The sequence below is a fragment of the Epithele typhae genome (assembly GCF_022376455.1).
Source record: "Epithele typhae strain CBS 203.58 chromosome Unknown BXZ73scaffold_9, whole genome shotgun sequence".
In the NCBI taxonomy this organism is placed as follows: Eukaryota; Fungi; Basidiomycota; class Agaricomycetes; order Polyporales; family Epitheliaceae; genus Epithele; species Epithele typhae.
The window spans coordinates 117445-137566 of record NW_025954200.1 but is presented as its reverse complement, the minus strand read 5'-3'; the positions used below and the strand labels follow the sequence as shown (position 1 = coordinate 137566).

General features: G+C 60.7%; 8 protein-coding genes and 1 non-coding gene across 9 annotated transcripts; 6 read left to right on the top strand and 3 right to left on the bottom strand.

Moving 5' to 3' along the window:
- Positions 1 to 665: 665 nt before the first annotated feature.
- BXZ73DRAFT_42900 (phospholipid:diacylglycerol acyltransferase) lies at positions 666 to 3666 on the top strand (the record flags this gene model as incomplete). The annotated part of the gene is made up of 16 exons (XM_048019047.1): positions 666 to 818; positions 871 to 928; positions 984 to 1279; positions 1333 to 1559; positions 1614 to 1760; positions 1827 to 1878; positions 1998 to 2002; positions 2056 to 2110; positions 2166 to 2223; positions 2329 to 2394; positions 2443 to 2522; positions 2577 to 2768; positions 2818 to 2921; positions 2971 to 3031; positions 3094 to 3414; positions 3478 to 3666. The coding sequence occupies 16 exons, from the start codon at positions 666 to 668 to the stop codon at positions 3664 to 3666; spliced, it is 2064 nt and encodes a 687-aa protein (XP_047880377.1).
- Positions 3667 to 4069: 403 nt separating this feature from the next.
- Positions 4070 to 6549, bottom strand: BXZ73DRAFT_88628 (FAD/NAD(P)-binding domain-containing protein; the record flags this gene model as incomplete). The annotated part of the gene is made up of 10 exons (XM_048025024.1): positions 4070 to 4668; positions 4721 to 4833; positions 4891 to 5044; positions 5102 to 5476; positions 5530 to 5657; positions 5705 to 6065; positions 6126 to 6168; positions 6219 to 6315; positions 6369 to 6478; positions 6526 to 6549. 10 exons carry the CDS (start codon positions 6547 to 6549, stop codon positions 4070 to 4072), a joined length of 2004 nt encoding a protein of 667 aa, XP_047880376.1.
- A 379-nt stretch (positions 6550 to 6928) lies between these two features.
- BXZ73DRAFT_98808 (uncharacterized protein) lies at positions 6929 to 8040 on the top strand (the record flags this gene model as incomplete). The annotated part of the gene is made up of 2 exons (XM_048027804.1): positions 6929 to 7519; positions 7576 to 8040. The coding sequence occupies 2 exons, from the start codon at positions 6929 to 6931 to the stop codon at positions 8038 to 8040; spliced, it is 1056 nt and encodes a 351-aa protein (XP_047880375.1).
- A 411-nt stretch (positions 8041 to 8451) lies between these two features.
- BXZ73DRAFT_98807 (N-anthranilate isomerase) lies at positions 8452 to 11041 on the top strand (the record flags this gene model as incomplete). The annotated part of the gene is made up of 2 exons (XM_048027803.1): positions 8452 to 8774; positions 8995 to 11041. The coding sequence occupies 2 exons, from the start codon at positions 8452 to 8454 to the stop codon at positions 11039 to 11041; spliced, it is 2370 nt and encodes a 789-aa protein (XP_047880374.1).
- Positions 11042 to 11201: 160 nt separating this feature from the next.
- BXZ73DRAFT_t54 lies at positions 11202 to 11294 on the top strand. The gene has a single exon. It is a non-coding gene; the product is annotated as a tRNA-Ser (tRNA).
- A 937-nt stretch (positions 11295 to 12231) lies between these two features.
- BXZ73DRAFT_42949 (P-loop containing nucleoside triphosphate hydrolase protein) lies at positions 12232 to 14296 on the bottom strand (the record flags this gene model as incomplete). The annotated part of the gene is made up of 5 exons (XM_048019058.1): positions 12232 to 12874; positions 12932 to 13362; positions 13448 to 13998; positions 14057 to 14073; positions 14166 to 14296. The coding sequence occupies 5 exons, from the start codon at positions 14294 to 14296 to the stop codon at positions 12232 to 12234; spliced, it is 1773 nt and encodes a 590-aa protein (XP_047880373.1).
- Positions 14297 to 15696: 1400 nt separating this feature from the next.
- On the bottom strand, positions 15697 to 16209 carry BXZ73DRAFT_42634 (progesterone binding protein; the record flags this gene model as incomplete). Its single annotated transcript, XM_048018992.1, has 3 exons — positions 15697 to 15772; positions 15853 to 16042; positions 16095 to 16209. 3 exons carry the CDS (start codon positions 16207 to 16209, stop codon positions 15697 to 15699), a joined length of 381 nt encoding a protein of 126 aa, XP_047880372.1.
- A 372-nt stretch (positions 16210 to 16581) lies between these two features.
- BXZ73DRAFT_88623 (NAD-P-binding protein) lies at positions 16582 to 18016 on the top strand (the record flags this gene model as incomplete). Its single annotated transcript, XM_048025023.1, has 6 exons — positions 16582 to 16609; positions 16671 to 16867; positions 16918 to 17272; positions 17334 to 17525; positions 17585 to 17796; positions 17864 to 18016. 6 exons carry the CDS (start codon positions 16582 to 16584, stop codon positions 18014 to 18016), a joined length of 1137 nt encoding a protein of 378 aa, XP_047880371.1.
- Positions 18017 to 18247: 231 nt separating this feature from the next.
- On the top strand, positions 18248 to 19685 carry BXZ73DRAFT_42645 (uncharacterized protein; the record flags this gene model as incomplete). Its single annotated transcript, XM_048018997.1, has 5 exons — positions 18248 to 18337; positions 18392 to 18556; positions 18624 to 18723; positions 18827 to 19089; positions 19149 to 19685. 5 exons carry the CDS (start codon positions 18248 to 18250, stop codon positions 19683 to 19685), a joined length of 1155 nt encoding a protein of 384 aa, XP_047880370.1.
- Positions 19686 to 20122: the final 437 nt, after the last annotated feature.

Below are 20122 nucleotides of genomic sequence, written 5' to 3'. Positions count from 1 at the left end.
CGCAGAGCGAGGAACGGGCGGTGGCTGGAGGAGGTGTTTTGTTTCACAGGAGACCTGTGCCGGTGAGAGCCTAGCGCAATGTTCGTGAGAAGGGCGCCTGGAACGGTGCGCAGAGGATGAGCGCGTTCAAAACGAGCGTGAGCTTCGAGCCGTCGATAGGCTTTGCTGTTCACGCGGTGCGAAAGCGCTGCTGGCCGTCCGTGTCGCGCAGAACGTTCGTAATATTCATGGGCCCGAACACGTCGCAAGAAAAGCGCCAAAGATTTGCGACGTTCAGCAACAACTGTGGGCAGGAGCACGTTTAGTGGATCAGCCCGGGGCGTAGACAGCTGCCACTCACCCGGGCCTGTGCTCGCTGACTCGACTGTCTGGCACGTCCGGCATGCCTTCAGACGCGACTCCGGGACGGTGGCGGAGCCCGGATATGGCGTGAAATCACCCTCCGCGAGCCGCGGTCGTGCTTACGCTCGGACGTGGATGGCGGGAGGACAAACCGACGACGAGCTCGGAGTCGACCACGGCCCGCGCGGCGCGACGCACGCGCGACGCAATCACGAGCAGAGCGCAGCGCGCGTCCGACAATGCGCGCTGCCTCGCGTGCTTGCCGCCTCTGTCGACCGTCCCATTCTCCCTTTGCTCTCTTCTTCGCGTCGCGGCACCCCGCGATGGCCCTCAGGCAGCGGCTGAAGAAGACAAACCAGTCCGACTCTGTTCTCGCTGAGTCAACTCACGGCCACCCATCCCCACTCGAGGCCAGGGATGAGCTCAAGGATGAGCTTGAACACGTCCTTCGCCACAAACACAAAGACGAGAAGGCGGTCAGTTTCTCTCTTCGCGATGGATGCACCAGCCCTCTGACCGTGTCTGAAGGCGCACACAAGACGCTTCTATGCGACGCGCAGGTTTCTTTTCCCACTAGGACTCTGCCGTCCGTCCATTTCCACTGGTGTTTAGGCTGCGCTTCCTGACATATCGGGATGCAGTCGGTGTCCTCCTCGGCTTCAGTCTCATTCAACCCGCCGATTTCCAAGACTTCCAAACACACCTCGCCCTGCTCATGGACGCGTTCGAGTTCAGGATACCCGAATTACCTGGTGTCGATTTCCCCCAGTTCAACTTCACCAGCATCGAGCGTGAGTGGCAGAGTCTGTGGGCCAACCTACCAGAGCCATGGAAGCTTGCTGCCGATGGTTTGGAGTTCACCGTCGGAGACAAGATCGCTGCAGAGGGTCACTCGGCCAAGCATCCAGTGGTGCTCGTGCCGGGAATCATCTCCACCGTACGTCGTTCTCCCTCTGCGCCTTCCGCATTCTGGACATTCTTCGGCTCTAGGGTCTGGAATCCTGGTCGACGGATCCAGAGTATAGGCCTTTCTTCCGCAAGAAGGTCTGGGGTGGCTTCTCCATGATCTCTCAAGTCACTTTCAACCGTGACAAATGGATAGCGGCTCTGATGCTCGATCCAGTCACCGGGCTGGATCCTCCTGGTGTTCGAGTCCGTGCGGCGGAAGGAATCGACGCTGCCAGCAGCTTTGTCCAAGGGTACTGGCTCTGGTGCGTGTCCTGCAATGGTACGGTTTCCTTCGAGACGAGCCCCAACTCTCTCCTTTCAAGGTCGAAAATCATAGAGAACCTCGCAGTTGTCGGATACGACACGAACAAGTTACACCTCGCCCCGTACGACTGGCGTTTGTCATTTCACAATTTAGAAGTACGGGATGGGTATTTCTCCAAGCTCCGGACAACGATCGAGGGCTTTGTGTAAGCTGATTCCTGAACGTGATCGTCGTTCCCGCCCGTCGCAAGCCACTCATTTATGTTGAACAGGCAACGTGAAGATCGCAAAGTCGTCTTGACAGCGCACTCGATGGGTAGCACGGTGAGTCCTACCCAACGTCAATGTTTATTCATGTTACTCACAACTCTGCCAGATATTACTGGTAAGCCTGGGAGTGACTTTCAAGGATAGTTGAATGTCGACGCCTTCGCTCTGTTTAGTATTTGTGCGCCACTATCACGCATCCCGGCTGATCCACTCGCTAACACACTCCCATAGCATGAAATGGGTGGAGTCCCCCCTTCACGGCAAGGGCGGGCCCGACTGGGTCGAGGTACGACTGCGATTGCCTATGACGTCATCGGCCTCGTCCAACGTTGCCTCGTCAGAACCACATTGAGGCGGTGATCCACATTGCTGGCACTCATCTTGTAAGCCAACTTGGTCGTTTATTGCACAAAGATGCGATTGACTTGGTTTGCAGGGCGTGGTATGAACTTCTTACAGTCGTCGTACGAGGCACGCGTCTGAGCTCGATGCCACAGGCGAAAGCAATGTCCGCTCTCCTCTCTGCGGAGATGAAGGACACAGTCGAACTCAATCCCGCAGGCGCATACGGTGCGTTTCTGCGTAGCTGATGCTTCCCCGTCACTGATATCATTGTAGTGCTCGAGAAGTTCTTTTCCCGCAAAGAGCGGCAGAAACTTTTCCGTAGCTGGGCGGGCAGTGCAAGTATGTGGGTAAAGGTACAAACAAATCCTTCGCCGGTTTTCAGTTTCGCTAACGAGTCGTTGTATCAGGGCGGAGACGACGTCTGGGGTGGCCATGACTGGGCTCCGGATGATCTGCCGGATGCAAAATACTCTCATGGCTCTTTGATCTCTTTCCGAGCCGGTTCTACAGCTTTGGAGAGCTTAGACGACGACTTACACAACATGACATCCAGTCAGGCTGGGACGTGGATATTAGGACGCACACCTACTAGTTTCCAGGTAGGGTTCCAATAACCACCGTTGGTCGCTCGCTCACCCCTGAGCGAAGAAAATGTTGGCAAGCAACTACTCTTACGGTATTGAGCGAGACATCGAGAAGCTCAAGGCAAACAACCTGGACCACACCAAGTGGACGAACCCGCTCGAAGTGCAGTAGGTTTCACGACGCCCGTTCTTCTCCGTCTAGCTCACCACGCCTCAGGCTCCCAAACGCGCCGTCGATGAAGATCTACTGCGTGTACGGACACGGCAAGGTGACGGAGGTGCGTCTTATGCCGGACTCTCCCGAGCCTTGCGGTCCCTGACCGCCCCCGCCCCGCCGCAGCGCTCGTACTGGTACACCCAGCGCTCATACGAGTACGACGACGTGCAGCCGGACGACCCGCGCGAGCTCTGCACGGACGCGGACGCGGCGGGCGGCGGCGAGTGCACGTCGCCGCGCGCCGGGCTCGACATGCCGCTCGCGCGCGCGACGGCGATCGACGCCGAGTTCACGGACGACGGCGCGCGCCCGCCGATCCTCAACGGCGTCAAGATGGGCGAGGGCGACGGCACGGTGAGCCTGCTCAGCCTCGGCGCGATGTGCGTCGAGGGCTGGAAGCGCGAGCGGTGGAACCCGGCCGGGATTCGGGTCACGACCGTCGAGGTGCGTCGGTCCGGGCCTGTGTGGTGGATGCGCGTTGGAACTGACGTGCGGCCGGTCGCGCAGCTCCCGCACAACCCGGTCTCGACGGTCCCTCGCGGGGGCGGCCTGTCGGGCGAGCACGTGGACGTGCTGGGCAACACGGCGCTCAACGAGATCATCCTCAAGGTCGCGACGGGCGCGGCCGACGACGTGCAGGACCACTTCGTGTCCAACATCCGCGAGTATGCGAAGCGGGTGCGGTGGGACACCTGAGGCGGCGTTGAGTATAGAGTAGAGCACACGATTGACGGTGGACCACGATACACGATACACAATACATTCTCCTGGCACGCAGTGCTGCGTGCCAGTTCGCTATCTGCATGGCTGTACCCGTACAACTCCCACTATTCTGTAATAAATGTGTTCGAATAATACCTGTTCAACGGTCTCGCTGCCGTGCCCGAGGGTCTGGATGTTCGCAAGTGGGGGTGAACTGGCTACGGGCAGCAGTGATCGATAGTGTGATCCATTGAGAAGCGCTATTGAAGGCAAGACGAGAGGGCCGCGGGCCACTGATCAGAGGTGGATACACAGACATAGACTACACTGATGATACAACGCGAGGCGGGTGTCTGCCGGCAACCGCACGCATGCCCTGCGCCTTCGAATGCAACAACTACAGTGCAGGGGGCGGGGGCGGGCGTCTCAGGCCAAGCTGCCCCCGCTCGAGGCGCATCACGAACCCGGCGAGCTCCTCCGCCTCGAGGTTGTGCAGCGCGTCGGCGTGCTCGGCATGGATCACCCGGCGGGCGTTGATCTTGTCGAGCACCATGCGGATGTCCGCCTCGGACACCGGCGGCGGTGGTGGCTGCTCGGGTATGGACATGGGATTGAAGGGCGCGGCCGTCGGCGACGCGGGCGGAGTCGCGAGCCCCGCCACGACGGGAGTGGGGAAGAGGGAGGGGATCGTGGCGAGCTGCAGGCGGAGTACGCGGTCGAGCTGCGCGGGGTCGAGGACGGGGGCGCGGACGTCGAAGAGGCGGGAGACGTCGGCGTCAGCGTCGGGCGCGGGGCGGGACTTGCGCGTCTGTGTGGGGGAGGGTTGGGGAGACGCGGGAGGGGTGGGGGTTTGCTGGCAAGCGGCGCGGAGCTGTTGGAGGACGTCTTCGTGCTGCTCTGGGGTGGTGGGGTCGAAGAGGTGCACGCAGAAGTCGAGCGCGGCTTGTACTTCGTCCTCTGAGAGGCGCACGCCTATGTCTGCGTTGCCTTGGATGACTGGTACCTTGCTTTCAGTCTCGCACTCCGAAATTCGTGAGGAAGAACGTACTGGGACGTATGCAAGCGAACGCCTTGTCAAAGTTGTTCTCCTCAACGTCGAGCAGGATGTTCGTTGACTGTGAGCGGATTTGCTTGTATGCACTAAGCACCACGATCAAAAACCTGTGAGACGTATGGACGTTAGCCAGCGATTGAGCGGCCGAGAGCTAATACAAACACCTTGTATATGACAAAGAGGTTCGAGACTGGTGATACTTTGCCGCCTCCGGCTCGGTGCAATGCCCTCTGATAGAAGCAGCGATAGAGGCAGCAGCAGAGAGAGCACTTGTCATGGCGAGGTGTATTCCAGAGGAGAAGAAAGGGTCTATGAACGCTAGATTATAACGGCTGAGCATTTTCGACCGTCAAGAGATTGGTTAAATGTACATACCTCCAGCGTCACCCACTAACCTCCACCCAGGACCAGCGTACGCTGTAGCCGAATAGCTATAATCGCTCGCGGTTCTGGCCATAGGACCCTCGGACTCTTCGTCTTCGTCTTCTTCGCTCTTGACGGCAACCAGCTCGCCGTCTCCTATGAGGCCCATGATGGTGGGAGCTAAATGAAGGAAGGAGAGATATCGACTGCCGAGAGTGGATGCTGCACGAGCAGATATGGAACCTCGTCGGGGTGTTGCGCCGAGGGTGGGAGAGCTCGCGGAAGACGATGCTCGAGATCGTATACCGAGCTGCTTCTGTTCCATGACTACGCCGACCGACGTGGTACCCTTGTGCAGAGGGATGAACCAAGCCCAGCCGGACTCATCTACAGGATCGTTGAGTAGCTTTATCTCGTACACGGATGGGATGCTGGCTGACCGCTGAGCGCTTCGAAGAACGGGGCGTTCTCCCGGTCGGTGCCTTCTCCGTACTTGGCCGTGTTCTTCCAATAACCCCAGACGGCGACGTTCTTGAGAGAGTTGCAGAACTTGCGGTTCCTGAGGTACCTGATTGAAATGAGCGGACGATTTGGATGAGAGTTAGGACGACGCACTTGCTGCTCATGAGACCAGCACGGCCGCTAGCGTCGACGAGGTAGTCGAAGGTGAGCTCATGCTTTGAGCCGAAGGCAGTCTGATAGATGACGCTGGTGGGCTGGCTGGAGGGGGAGATGTCGGAGGGAGAGGCGAAATCGACGACAGAGTTTCGACGGCGGGAGGGAGAGGGAGACGGTGGACTGTGAGCGACGGGTGAGGAAGGGGAGGGCTGGTGATCGAAAAGGATGTCGAGCACGCGTGTCTGCTGGTAGACGTGGGCGCCGGAAGATGCGGCATGGTCCAGGAGGAGATGGTCGAACTCGGAGCGGACGACGTTCCAAGCGTTGTTTGTCGCTCCGATGGCGACAAAATCAGTATCTGGAGCAGTGGGGGGAAGAATGAGCGGAGGGAAAGCGGAGATGGAAGACTAGTACGGACAGCCCTCTTGTAGGAACTGGTTGAATTTGATGGCCGAGCCGGGCTGGAGGAGAGTGAGCGGGATGGAAAGGGAAAGGGGGTTAGGGAGGGGACCTTGTAGGTGAAGCCGTGAGCGGCGAGTTTTTGTTCGGCCCCGATGAAACGCATGAAGTGTCTGGCGGAGGGAATGAGGGATTCGCCGACATGGTATCTGGAGCGGATGTCAGGATGAGACGGGGTTGGGAGAGGAGCGGGGGACGGTACCGGGGGAACTTTGCGGCCTCGAAGAGAACGACGTGGAAGCCTTCTCTGGCGAGAGCGGCGGCGGTGTAGGTGCCTGCGGGACCGCCGCCGATGACGAGGACCTGGGCATGCTGGTGGGGGTCAGACACGGCGAGGAAAAGGGAGGCGTTGGGCGTACCGAGGGGAGATGAGCAGAAGGCATCGAGAGGAGCGGCGCAGGACGGGGCAGACGGGTGCACGGACCCGGGGGGCTTTATGCATTTGGAGTGCATCGTCGACCGAGGCGCAAGTGGCGGACGCAGAGCCGGCCGACGCGCGGTGGGTGCGAGCGCGGTGGGTGCGAGCGCGGTGCGGGACCGGGCACGGGCGCGGGGCTGCTTCCACGCCGTGCAGTGACAACGGACGAGCTACGAAAGCACCAGCGCCAGCTCCCACCCTCGATTCCCGCCCCCGCCTCTGTCGCGTGACGTCACTCCACCTGTATCCTCCGCGACGGAGAGAGACGCCCGCGCACGCCAGTCGCACTCCCCCAACACCCACCCGCCCACCGCCCACCGTCTCCTGCCCCGCCGACTGCTCTCATGTCCTCTCCCGACCCACCTCCACTCGTCGCCGACGACCCCCCTCCTCCCTATCCAACGACCTCCCGCCGCACACGACACAACCGTAGACGTCCTCTCCCCCAGTCCGACAGCCCGAGCTCTCACCCGCCCCTTCTCGACCCCCATTGCCACCACCCCCCTCCCGATCACCAGCCCACAGAGTCCACTCCTCTCCTCAGCCCCCACGACTCCGGCCCTGTCCCTCGACGGCGCACTCTCTCCCTTACCAGCACCCTCCGATCTTCAAGCTCCATCACTCCTTCCTTCGCCCACAGCGTATTCTCAGCCTTTCGTCCAGAACGCGACTCCGACTTCGATTCCGATGGCCCCGACCCCGACGCCCCTCCCGGCCCCGACTATGACAGTCCCCAACGCGCCTTTGTTGCTCAGCTCTCCGCCTATACCCATCTCCACTCCCACCCGACTCCGCCTCTTCCCTTCCCCGCCCGCTGCCGCCGATACTTCCGTCCACTCTCAAAACCCGTCTACTACGCCTCCCTTCTCCACCTCGCCCTCATCAACTTCCCATATGCCCTCCTCGCATGGGTCTTTCTCTTCGTCTTCACCCTCGTAAGTCCCCCGCCTTGCCCTCCCCACCTCTCTATCCTTATCGACCCTCCTGTCAGGTCGGCACCTGCACCCTCGTGGCCCTTCCTTTGGGAGCCGTGGTCTGTTTCGTCGACCTCTTCGGCGCACGCGTCCTTGCCCGAGGTGAACTCTTCCTCCAGACCAAGTTCCATGCTCCCATATCCTACCCACTGCCCCCGACGCCCCTCCCTATCTTCACTCGCTCCCGCCTCCCAACGCCCGCACAAGTCGAGGCTGGCACCCCGTCGAACGAGCTTGTGCACGAGCCCTCGTTCTATCGCAATGCGTACGCCATGTTCACAGATCCGACAAGCTATCAAGCCCTCTTCTACTTCCTCGTCCTCAAGCCCGGCGTCACTGTCCTCATGTTCCTCTTTTTTGCCATCGTCACCCCGGTCGCTGCGGTGTTGATTGTCCCACTCCCAGCAGTGCTCAGGCTCGCGCGCCGGATGGGAGTTTGGCAGGCGAATGTGGCGATTGAGGGGCTCTACTTTGCAGCTTGACCTCCGACTGCGGGTGGGCGTTCCGTCTCCCTTCGGCTTGTATTACTGTACGCTACGTCGTTGCATATCACACTCTCCTCCGTTCTCTGTCCACGCGCGCACCTTGCCCGAGGCGTCATTGGCTGAGGCGGGGTTAGGGTTGCTATACCTTATGGACCGCTCCGTCGGACGCGCGGAGAGCAAAAGTGTGAAGGGCGCACGGCGCACGCCTTCGTCGACCGCTCTCCTCACGTCCCTCCGCGTCTCTCTTCCGGGATCCATCGGTGAACCGAGGCTGCAGAGCGGAGCGACCGCTGCGACCAGCACCCTTTCCGTCTCCCTACTTATACCGCCCCCGCGCCATCTGACCGAATCCCCACCTCTCCCGGTCTTCTTCCGCCTTCCTGCCTCGCCCCCCTCACGCCGCACGCCATGGCCCTCGTGCTCCCCGCAGAGCTCGCGCGTCCGCTCGATGTCCTGCTCATCGACAACTTCGACTCCTTTACCTGGAACATCTATCAGTCGCTCTGCATTCTCGGCGCGGACGTGACCGTCATCCGCAACGACGCCATCACCCCCGCCGCCTTCCCGCTCCTCAAACTCAACTCGCTCATGATCTCCCCCGGTCCCGGCCACCCCGTCACCGACTCGGGCATTTCGCGCGAGGCCATCAAGTACTTCACCGGGCGGGTGCCCGTTATGGGCGTCTGTATGGGCCTCGAGTGCCTCGTCGATGTCTTTGGGGGAGAGATCGGGTGAGTCTATGCGCTCTTGTTGTCAATTCGGTGGTTAGTATGGAAGCGGGCTAGGAGCGAAGCTGTGTTGGCCTCTGCGCGCTCCCTTGTCCCGTCGCTGCCGTCGCTTCCCATAGTACGGGAACGCCTGGCTTCCGTAACGCCAGCTCAGATTAGCATGGTCCTCGACTGTCCTTTCCTCTTCCCGGCCACAGGACGATGCTAACCACGCGCCCGACAGGTTCGCGGGCGAGATCATGCACGGCAAGGTGTCTGCCATCCGGCATGACGGCCGCGGTTGCTTCAAGGACATCCCCCAGGGCATCAAGTCCACCCGCTACCACTCTCTCAGCGCGAGCTCCAGCACTCTCCCCAAGGAGCTTGCCATCACTGCCATCACCCAGGAGAGCGGCGTCATCATGGGTGTCCGTCACCGCAAGTACACCCTCGAGGCCGTCCAGTACCACCCTGAGAGCATTCTGTCTGAAAGCGGAGACACCCTCTTCAAGAACTTCCTCGCTCTCCGCGGCGGTACGTGGGACCTCAACCCCACTTCCAACGTCTCTGCCGAGACACTTCCCGCCTTCGGCCTAGAAGGCATCGCTGACCAGGTGACGAACGGCGTGGCTACTCCGGGCAGCTCCAAGTCCAAAGTGCCGACCATCCTCGACAAGATCTACGCGCAAAGGATCAAGGACGTTGAGATCGCGAAGCAGACGCCTGGGTCTACTCCGGATGACCTTGAAACGCTCCTCAACCTCAATGTTGCGCCTCCAGTCATCAACTTCCTCGCACGCCTCAAGGCTTCTTCTTCCAAGTCCCTCGCCCTCATGGCCGAGGTCAAACGTGCCAGCCCCTCCAAGGGTCCCATCGCGATGAAGGCCAACGCCGCTGAGCAGGCCCTGACGTACGCCATCGCAGGCGCGTCCGTTATCTCGGTTCTGACAGAGCCAACATGGTTTAAGGGCACCCTCCTCGACATGCGTCTTGCCCGCCAAGCGATCGACGCGCTTCCCCACCGGCCAGCCATCCTCCGCAAGGATTTTATCTTCGACGAATACCAGATCGCTGAAGCTCGTCTGCACGGCGCGGACAGCGTACTGCTCATCGTCGCGATGTTGCCCGTGCCGCGCCTGCATGCTCTCTACGAGTACGCGCGTTCCTTGGGCATGGAACCCCTCGTGGAGGTCAACAACGCTCGTGAGATGGAGGCCGCGCTCGCGCTCGGGGCGAAGGTCATCGGCGTCAACAACCGGAACCTGCACGACTTCCAGGTCGACATGGGCACCACGAGCCGCCTGGTGGACATGGTCAAGGAACGGGACGTCATTCTGTGCGCCCTCAGTGGGATCAAGGACGTCGACGACGTGCGCACCTACGCCAAGGAGGGTATCAACGCGGTTCTCATCGGCGAGGCTCTCATGCGCGCGAAGGACACCAAGGCATTCATCAGGCAACTCCTGGACTGGCCCGAGCCCGAGGACGCCAAGGGGAAGGCCGTCGAGACTCGGCCGTTGGTCAAGATCTGCGGGATCCGTTCCGTGGACGAGGCCATTCAAGCCATGGAGGCTGGCGCGGACTTGATCGGGCTCATGTTCGTCCCGAAGAGCAAGCGGTTCGTGACCCCAGAGACGGCGCGCGAGATCTCGGCCGCCATCCACTCTCGTCTCCTCACCGAGTCGGCACAGCGCCCGATCGCCACCGCGCCCGGAGGTGACGATATGAAGAACGAGCCCTGGTTCCAGACGCACGCCCGCCGGTTGGCACGGAACCTCTCCTCGGAGGGGGCCCGCCGGCCGCGTGTCGTCGGCGTCTTCCAGGACCAACCGCTGGAGACGGTGCTTGCCGCGGTGGAGGGCGCGCAGCTGGACATGGTGCAGCTGCACGGGCGCGAACCGGTCGGGTGGGCGCGACACATCCCCGTCCCGACCATCCGCGTCTTCCATGTGGACGAGGAGGGCCACGGTCTGACGGACATCACGCGCCCGGGCGCGCACGCGTTCGTGCTCCTCGACGCCGTTGCCGCGGGCGGTGGCGGGCTTAGCGGGGGCTCGGGGACTCGCGTCGACCTCGAGATCGTGCGCGCGGTGGTCGAGAAGGGCGAGGTGGGCGGGGGCGCGTTGCCCATCATCCTCGCCGGGGGGCTGACGCCCGATAGCGTCAAGGAGGCGGTCGAGGCGGTGCGGCCGTGGGCAGTCGATGTCAGCGGGGGCGTCGAGCTTGAGGACGGCTCGGGCAAGGACCCGGAGCGCGTGAAGGCGTTCATCGATGCGGTTAAGGGGGCTTGAGTATGGAACGTAATAGTGCCTGCGTGTTGGCATAGAAGCCTTTGTGTACGGTGTGTTTAGATGTGGATTCATGTTGTATTCAGCCATGGTTTGTGGGACCAGAAGACAGGGTAAGTCACTACCAAGGCGTCATGTTGACACAAAGATCAACATGAAACATGACACTATGGCCGAGTGGTTAAGGCGACAGATTCGAACTGGTTCGATCATCTGTTTCCCTCTGGGAGCGCAGGTTCAAATCCTGCTGGTGTCGTTTTGCCGTCGCGAACCGTCTCGTTTCAACGCCTAATGTGGAAAGTTGTGCTCTGATAATAGGTCACTCATGTTGACTGCTTGGAAAAAGACGATGTCGTCTTGCATTTATGGGCTCCGTTATAATTAGTCCCCCAGAAAGCCCCGGAGACGAGACACTATTGCGAGTCCCGGTAAACTCAACAGATCTGAGAAAGGAGCCGTGTAGGCACTCATGGGACGAGGTCAGATGTAGATGTCGATATCTGTATGTACGTATGCCCCTTCAAGAAGCCAAAGCAAGCTGGCTACGCGGGTACATGCGTAATGCGTGCAAGAAACAGACGACAAAAACCCGTGTCGGGCGGAAAGTCCTCATGCAGGCGCAGCCTCCGCGCGTTCTGCATGCCCACGTGCGCTATCCTCCATCTCCTAGATCCCGTTCACACTGACCCACACTGCGCGGGGGATCCCGTCCTGGCCGCAGTCCCCGTCGTCCGAGGAGCGGTCGCCGTCGTCTGCGAGCGCGACCGGGTTGGCTCCTGGATTCGGGACAGGGACGGGCGCCGCCACCGAAACGACGAGCGCCTCTTCCGAGGGCAGGATTGGCACCAGCGGGAGGGCGGGGAGAGGGCCGTCTGCGGGGAGGGCCAAGATGTCGGCGGCCTTGCGGGCAGCGTCGGCGGCCTCGAGCTGCTTGAGCTCGGCGGCGGCACGCTCGGCGGCGAGGAGCTCTTTCCGGCGCTGGTCGCGCTGGGAGACAGGGTCAGGGGCGATGATCGATGGGATGGCGATAAGGACGGACCTCCTCCTTCTCCTTCTGCTCGCGCGCCTCCCGCTCCTGCTTCATCTTTTCCCGCAACGCCCGCTCGCTCACGACCCACTCCGCCGCCTCCGCCGCCCCTGCCTCTGGCCGCGACTTGTTCTTCAGCAGGTCTGTCCGGCGGTCCAGCACACCGTCAGCGCTCGCTCTTTCCGTCACCCCACGCCCCTCTCCTGCGCCCTCTGAGCAAGCAAGCGAAACACTCACAGCCCTGCAGCGCGGCCACGCTGAACTCCTCGTCCGGGATGGCGTCTGCAAACTTCTTCGCCAGCATCGCCAGCGTCGCCCCGTCGAGCGGCTTCGCAGAGTGCTTCGCCTCCAGCAGCTCCTCTTCTATCGGCGGCGGCAGGTACGACTGGTGCTGCAGCCCCCCGTCACTCACCGTCCGCGCCCGCTCCTTGGTCTTCTCCCCGCTTCCCCGCCCTATTGTCGACGTCGTCCGCGCCCGTGCTGGCAGACCCTCGGGCATCGAAGGCAGCGGTGACAACGGCGTCGAGGAACCAGATGGGCTCGTGGGCACCGAGGACAGGGCGGAGGACAGGGAGGAGAACAGAGTTGAGCTAGAGGAGGACCCTGCGGAGGGCGACGGCGGCACGGTGGGCAGTTCAATACCATCCAAGTCTCCTTCGAGCTCTTCGTTGTCCTCGTCCGTGGAGGGGAAGAAATTGCGGAACAGCAGTTCTGCTTGCCATTTCGACGCGTTCTTAAACTCAATCCACACGTCCATTCGCCCCGGTCGCGACAGAGCGGGGTCCAGCCGCTCAAGGTGGTTCGTGGTTCTGGGCTAGCGTCAGTATGCGGGCATCGCGCGCGGAGTGGAAGGACGGCAGGCGTACGCGAACAACAAACGGCCCTCCGAAGCCGCGACCCCGTCCAGTGCGTTCAGCAGTCCACTCAAGCTGAGCGTGTTGACGTCTGACATCTGGTCGTTCTTCCGCCCACGGCGCGACGACGATGTGCTGGTCGGCTGCTCGTTCACCTTCTCCTTAGACTCGTTGTCCGGCGAGCCCGTCGACGTGCCGTCGCGCGAGGTGCTCCGCGTAAAGGCTGCGTCGAGGTCCTCGAGCAGGACGATGCATCGTGCGGGGACGCGTCCCATGAGCGTCGTGAGCGTGCTGTCGTTGATCCATGATGATGACAGAGATACGACGTAAATGTCCAGCATCAGCTCGCCAGCAATGGCGTGAATGAGCGAACTCTTCCCCGAACCCGGCACACCATACAGCAGATATCCTCTCCGGAAGGGTATGCCGCGATCTGCGTACCACTAAGCACCGAATGTCAGCGAGCGTTCGACGGGCGCGGTGGGGCGCGAAGCATCAACTCTCCGCGCATGGAAGCAGCTGACGCACCTTCTCGGACTTGAGGAAGTCCTTTGTGTCAGCGAGCAACATCTCTTTCACGCCCGGGTTGAGGACAATGGAGGACATGGGCCGCTTGTGCCTCGAATCCGTCCACCTCCAGCATCCATGGGAGTCGGCAAAGTAGATTTGAATGCGGTGCACGGCCTCGGCCTCGTACTCCTTCTTAGCCTGGAGGACGAGCTGCTTGAGAATGGAATTGTTGCGCGCGACTACGGAGACGGAGATGACTTCGCTCCCAGTGTCACCCTTGCGCCAGCGTTTGACGCGGAGCAGGTGACCGCGGTAATAGATGGTGTGGGTCGTATTCGGAGTGGGCTGGAAGACGACCCGGGTCTTGACGCGACCCGGAGTGTCGTCTTCGTCGTCGTCGTCATCGCCGAAGGAGTTGTCGGCGACGCGGCTGCCGAAGCCGGGGTTGGAATTGCGGGTGGTGGTCTCGAATTCACGGGAACGCTGCCACTCGGGACGACGGGAGAGCCAGAGCATGAGCCAGTCATATGGATAATCTTCCTCGGAGAAGTGAGCCGTAAGGAAGAAGGCTAGAAAGAAAGAAGGGCGTCAGGGAGTGGCGAGCGGGGAGGGAGAGAGGACACGGACAGTTTATGAAGTGAGACCTGGATGACGGAGAGGCGACGCGTGTACGCGGAACGGGCAGCGGGGGTGGCAGTCAGTAGGCGGAATGGGGGCGAGGAAGAGAGAGACGGACCATCCTGAACTCGCGACGCGTCGGGCAGTCTCCACGGTGCCACCGAGGACGACGAGCTTCATTCCGTCGATCATGGAGGAGCCGCCGCCGCCGCCGACGAGGGGCTGGACGAGAGACTTGAGGGCGTCCATGGGGGTGTCGTTCTATGTCTGGGGGAGGGGGAGCCAATGCTGCGGGTGAATGGAAGGGTGAGGGAATGGTGAGAGGCGAGGGGCGTCGCGGTTGGGGTGCGGGTGGTGGTGGAGGTAGGAGGGCAAGCGGCGGGGGCGCCTGGTGGGAAGTCGGGCGAGACCAGGAGCCGGGGAAGGGACAGGGCACCGTGGTATGAGCTGTGGCGGTCCTTGCGCTTCCCATTCCTGCCCGCCCGCTGACTCCCTCGCCCCGCCCGCCTGCAACGTGTTCGCTCAGCACGGCCTGGCTCGCCCTGCCCCGCCAGAACGCGTTCTCGGACGAGGCTCGAGGAGCACTCTTGGACGCGCCTCGGGCGCCTCGCCTCACACGTTGGGCGCCTGGGCGATGGATCCGCTGCCCGAACCGCGCGCGCGGGGCGCCCGTCGCCCAGCGATGCTCAGCAACTCGCCGACGAACTACGCCGTCGAGGCCTGCGCGCCCAGTCCCGCGCGTCGAGGCTCGCACGTCGAGGATACGCCCCGCGACAGCACATACCCCCGGACAGCCCGTTTCGCCGCCGCTCGCCCGCCCTTGCGCCGCGACGCGCGTCCGGGACATGGGCCCAATCACGACTCACACGCCCGACGCTCCCGTCCAATACCGCCCGCCGTCCGCGCGCAAAGTGGCAGGACCGTTCCGACTGTCGTCCTCCGCCGCCGTCACATGCCCTCCCGCTCACCCCGCCTAGCCATCGCCGTAATCGAACGGCCCCCGACGCAAGGACAAGCTTCGAGTGCTTCGAGCAGCCACCTCCGTCACCCGCGACCGACCGCGTGCATCCAAACTCTAGGACACAGTGCGGTCACTTCATCCGGCGTACTTATGTCCCGTCCGCCATTGGCCCAAGTGAGACGAGGACCAGAGCGCTACTGCGGGCCGCAGCGCTTCTGTTCTGAGCAAAGCCCGCACCGGTTTCGTCTTCGCTGCAGCGCAGACTGACGACATGCGGGCGAGAGCTCTGCGTATGTAGTTGTGCGGTACGATGCGTACGGCAGAAGCGCCCACCCTTGCCGGCCCTCGGAACCGCCTTGCGCCGCTTGACGCTCACTGACTCCTTCGCAGTCCATCCGCAGGGGTTAACAATGAAACGACGAACCCAATGCCCCGTCTTTCGTCGCACGCGGGGGCTTCTGAGACGGTAGAAGGGAGCGAGACGCATGGGTGAACAGTGCATCCCGTCCGTACCATCCTGTACGCGATCCGGTCAGCTCCGCTGTCTCGAAGGTCGACAACCAACACACCTCGAGGCCGCACCCCGCATTATGCAGCGCTTTGTGACCCACACTCGGACAGATAGAGATGCTAAAGGCTGATCGGTTCGACACGTGTAGTCTCCACGACTTATGTTACAGGCAGTCGGTCATAGTGAAGCAGACGGAGGTGCAGAACCCTGCGGCGGGAGATCGATGACCTTTCCCACAACGTTATACCGTTTCCTGTGAACGGCGGAAGGTGAGTGAAAGCCCCGGCCACTTCGAGCACGCTTCACGCGGAAAGATGACCAGGCCGTGCTCACGTGAAGAAGTCAAACCAGTCGTTGAGCGTCTTCATGTCGCCTTCGGAGAGGGTGCTGTAGTCTGATACTGCATCCTCTGCCTTAAGACTGGACATGCCGAGGGCACGGGACGCGTCCTTGCCGGTAAAGAGGTTGTAGGACTTCCCCTTTCCATACGTGTCCGACTTGTGCGTGACGTCGAACACGGTGCCTGTGCGCAAATGAGCGGGGGCGAGGACATACATGGGAGCGTAGAGACGAACCCTTGATGGCGACGTAAATGGGCTTGGAGAGATCGGAGCCGTCGAAGGCCATGAGCTGCGCGACGGTGAACGGGTCGTCCTTGGGAGGCGCAAGGTCTGTCCGGGCAGGCTGCATGACGGGCTTGGTCGAGGACTCTGCGGGGGCGGCGGGCTGCTTGCGATTGCGGAGCTGCTGGTCGTACTTCTGCTTCTCCTCGAGAGACAGGCCGGAGCTGGAACCGTCGGCGAAAGAGTTTTTGGAGGAGGAAGAGGGCTCGCGGACAAGGACGGTCTTTGCGAAGAAAGCAAGGAGGCCGGCGACGGAAAGGGCGACGAGAAGAGCGGCGAGCATGGCGAACGCGGCAGACGGGCGGACGGACGCTGGGCGAGGAGGAGCCTCGGGCCACGTGCGATCGATTTCACGCGCTCTATCCCCGGCCCGGCTCTCCGTCTCCCGCTCAGGCTCGCAACTCGTCTCGAACGGCCACTGACTCTGGGCGCATTCCTCATGCACGTCTTCCTTCTTGGTGCCACAGGTACGCCCATGAACTCGCTCTGCTATCCAGGTGGTTTTGAACCGGCGATGCATGCGCATAGGTTATATCGGCGGCTCCGTCCTTTCGCACCTCTTGTCAAGCCCCGCCGCATCTCGTTACAAGATCACGGCGGCCGTACGCAGCGAGGAAAAGGCAGAGAAGATACGCTCCTTTGGAGTAGACGCTGTGCTCGCAAGCCTCGATGATACGGAGCGACTCGAGGCGCTAGCTTCGCAGGCGGATGTCGTCGTTGAATGCGTGAGCCGAAGCCTCGCCAACCTGCGATTGCTCTTGACGCGTTTCAATAGGCAGACGCGGACCATTCTGCGTCCACCAAAGCCATTCTTTCTGGTTTGAAGAAAAGGCATCAAGAGACTGGGCAAGTGCCCGCGCTCATCCACACTGTGAGCTGCGCGACCTGCATCTCAGACCCATCTGACACCGATGTCCGCAGTCAGGCACTGGTATGTGGTCCTCCAGGAATGCTAAGTAGTCAAACCGTTCACTACAGTCACGGCCCAGGTGTCTTGACCGACAATGCAGCGGGGATGTTTGCCACGGACACAATCTGGTACGACAACGACCCGGACCAACTGGACACAATCGCGCCAAGCCAGCCTCACAGAGAAGTAGATCTGGCAGTAATCGCAGCTGATAGCGAAGGTCATGCCCTCGTGAGATACGGGGAACATGTCTGAGAACTGACGAGCTTATGGTGCCTCAGGCTACGTGAAGACATTTCTCGTACTGCCCTCGACCATCTACGGTCTCGTGGAGGGTCAACTCGTAGACGCAGGCATCATGAATCCTCAATCACAGCAGATCCCGCGCTTAATCAGGACAGGGATTGCCCGGAAGCAGGCCGGTATGGTAGGGCTGGGGCGTAACATATGGCCTAACGTACACATCAAAGATGGTGAGGTCAGACGAGGCAACCTAAGACAAACAGCGAAGCTAATGCCCGAGGACTACTAGTTGCTGGGCTGTATGAGACGATATTACACGCCCTGATGGAAGGTAGGGAGATTGGGCACGGCAGGGAGGGATATTACTTCGGAGAAAACGGAGAGCACACACTACTGGCTCTGGCGGGGGAGATAGGAAAGGTGCTTGTGAAGCTAGGTGTGGCGTCCTCCGAAGAGCCGACTACGTTCACTCCGAAAGAGTTGAAGGAGTATCTCGCAGGGGTGAGTACTGCGAGGCCTCGCGGACACCGGCAGTGGTGGCTAATGACATCAATGGATGCAACTGTAGTCCAAAAGCCTTGGGATAAATTCACGATGTCGGGGGGAGCGTTCGAGGAGCGTTGGGTGGAAAGCAATAAATGGGACGGAGGACATGCTCGCGGGCATCGAGGCCGAGACGACGTATATCCTCAGCACAGGCAAAATGGAGCAAAGGCTGTAGAATCTCATGTCCGCCTCGTTGGCATTAGTGGGCGACCAAAGCAGATGAGAGAGATATTTATCAGTCGCGTACGCTATTTTCAGAGAACAAGAACGGAAGAACGAGCGCTGCGGCAGCGGAAGCGCTCGCCGCCACTTCGCCACCAGTCGGCGTCCTCAACTGCTCTCACCTTCCCTCCTCCCCTTCCTCTCACTTCTCCCCGCCCCCTGCGCTCGCCTGCCACTGGTCGCGATGGACCCGAAGCCCCTCGCAGACCAGGAGAGAGACATCAAGAATCTCCTCAGTCGAGCAAAGTCCACGCCGCTCAAGACCTCTTCCCTCGTTCGTTTCGCCGCGCTCTTCCTATCTTCACCCTCTGACTGAGTTCCCTCCCAGCGTCGTGACACTCTCCGTCGTCTGATTGATCTCGCACACTCGGAACACACCTCGCTAAAGATTACTGCCGCCGAGAACTTCCGCTACTTCATCAAGGACTTCCCGGACCTCGAGGACGATGCAATCAACGCCGTCTATGACTTGTGTGAGGACCCAGTCTACCATGTACGTCTTATTTCGCCTTCCTAAAGCTGCCTCTTCCACGAGCTCATCTTTTCGCCGTATCGTACAGGTTCGAATCAAAGGATACGCTGCCATTGTTGATGTCTCCCGTGAGCAGAGCAAGTGGGTGAAGAGAAACGCAGACGTCCTCATCCAGCTTCTCCAGAGTGGTGCGTCTTTCTTCTCCAGTCCTCGTTCGTTGTGACCCCTTTCGCCCACGTCCTATTTGCGGCTATAACCCTGGAGCATCAAACGATTGATTGTTCACCACAGACAACCCAGACGAAGTAGTCTATGTCAAACGGTCACTCACCCAGCACTTGGACATGGATCCTGTCGTCACTATGGGCGTAGTGTTTGACCAAATAATACCGCCAGAAGAGCCTCTGGACGACGAGGAAGTCGCTATCCGTGATCGCCTGCGTTCACTCGTTCTTGCTTTCCTTGCTGGAGAAGTCAAGCGTCCTCTAGGAGACCGCCACATTGGTGCTGCGGGCAGCCCAGCGGAGCGGTTTCTCGTCACCGAAATGTTCAAGGTATGTGATCGGCCTATTCCCTCCCTATTGCAAGTCGCCTACCGTTGTATTCTTTCAAGGCAATCCCTAAACTCAATGTCGGTGAAGTCGAGACAATCGTGAAAGACGTGCTTGTCGCGCTCCCCTCTTTTAAGCCCCCATCCGCGCGAGGGACAGAACTCCTCGACGTCATCCTCTCTCAGACGCGTGCCGCCGTCAAGTCCGACCTTGCAGAAAACACCGACCGAGCATCTTTCAGTGAGGCAAGGGCATACCTCGCTCTTGCACTTTTCGCCTGTATCGACAAGCGAATCGCGCCATCGACCCATCTCCTCAACTTCTACTTCAACACTATCGCCCTTAAACAGGTCTTGGAGCGCATATCGGAGGAAGCGCAATCCGATGTCATCGTGGGGATATCACGAACACTGGCTGTATGGGAGGAAACCAAGCGGCGCACGCCACCCACCGCTCCAGCCACAGATCTTCGCAACTCGGAAGACTCGACTCTCCTCCAGCAATCCCTCGACGTCGGCGCTATCCTCTTCCAGGTGTGTCTCATCTTCGCTATGAATTTTGCGAACGATTTGTTGATAACAAGTACAGGTGGTCGCTGACATGACGTCCGACCGAAATCGACCATGGAAAGCTTGCCAGACGCTGCTGCAATCGTTTTCTCATGTATGTTGCATGCCGTCGAACCACATCGTCGTGGAACTTACTTTCGCGATGGTTAGCGGAAACGAGACGCGTCTCGACAACTCCCTCAATCGCTCGTCGCCGCTCTCCGGCGTGTCGAGTCACTTTCGGTGACCGTGGAAGATTCAAAAGTCGTGCAAGAACAAGTGCAAGAAGCTATTAGGGTTCGCAGTGGGCCGCTCTTCATTTCCGCCGCAAATGTCCGACCATGTCGCTCTTGTTTTTCCCCATTTCTTTTGAACAGTATCTACTGGGACCTCTCAAGTCTCCCGTGCCGCCACCGCAACCAAGCCCTTCCGACGCTTCAGCGAAGAAGGCGCCCTCACAAGATGCGCGTCAAGGTAAAGTGAACGGC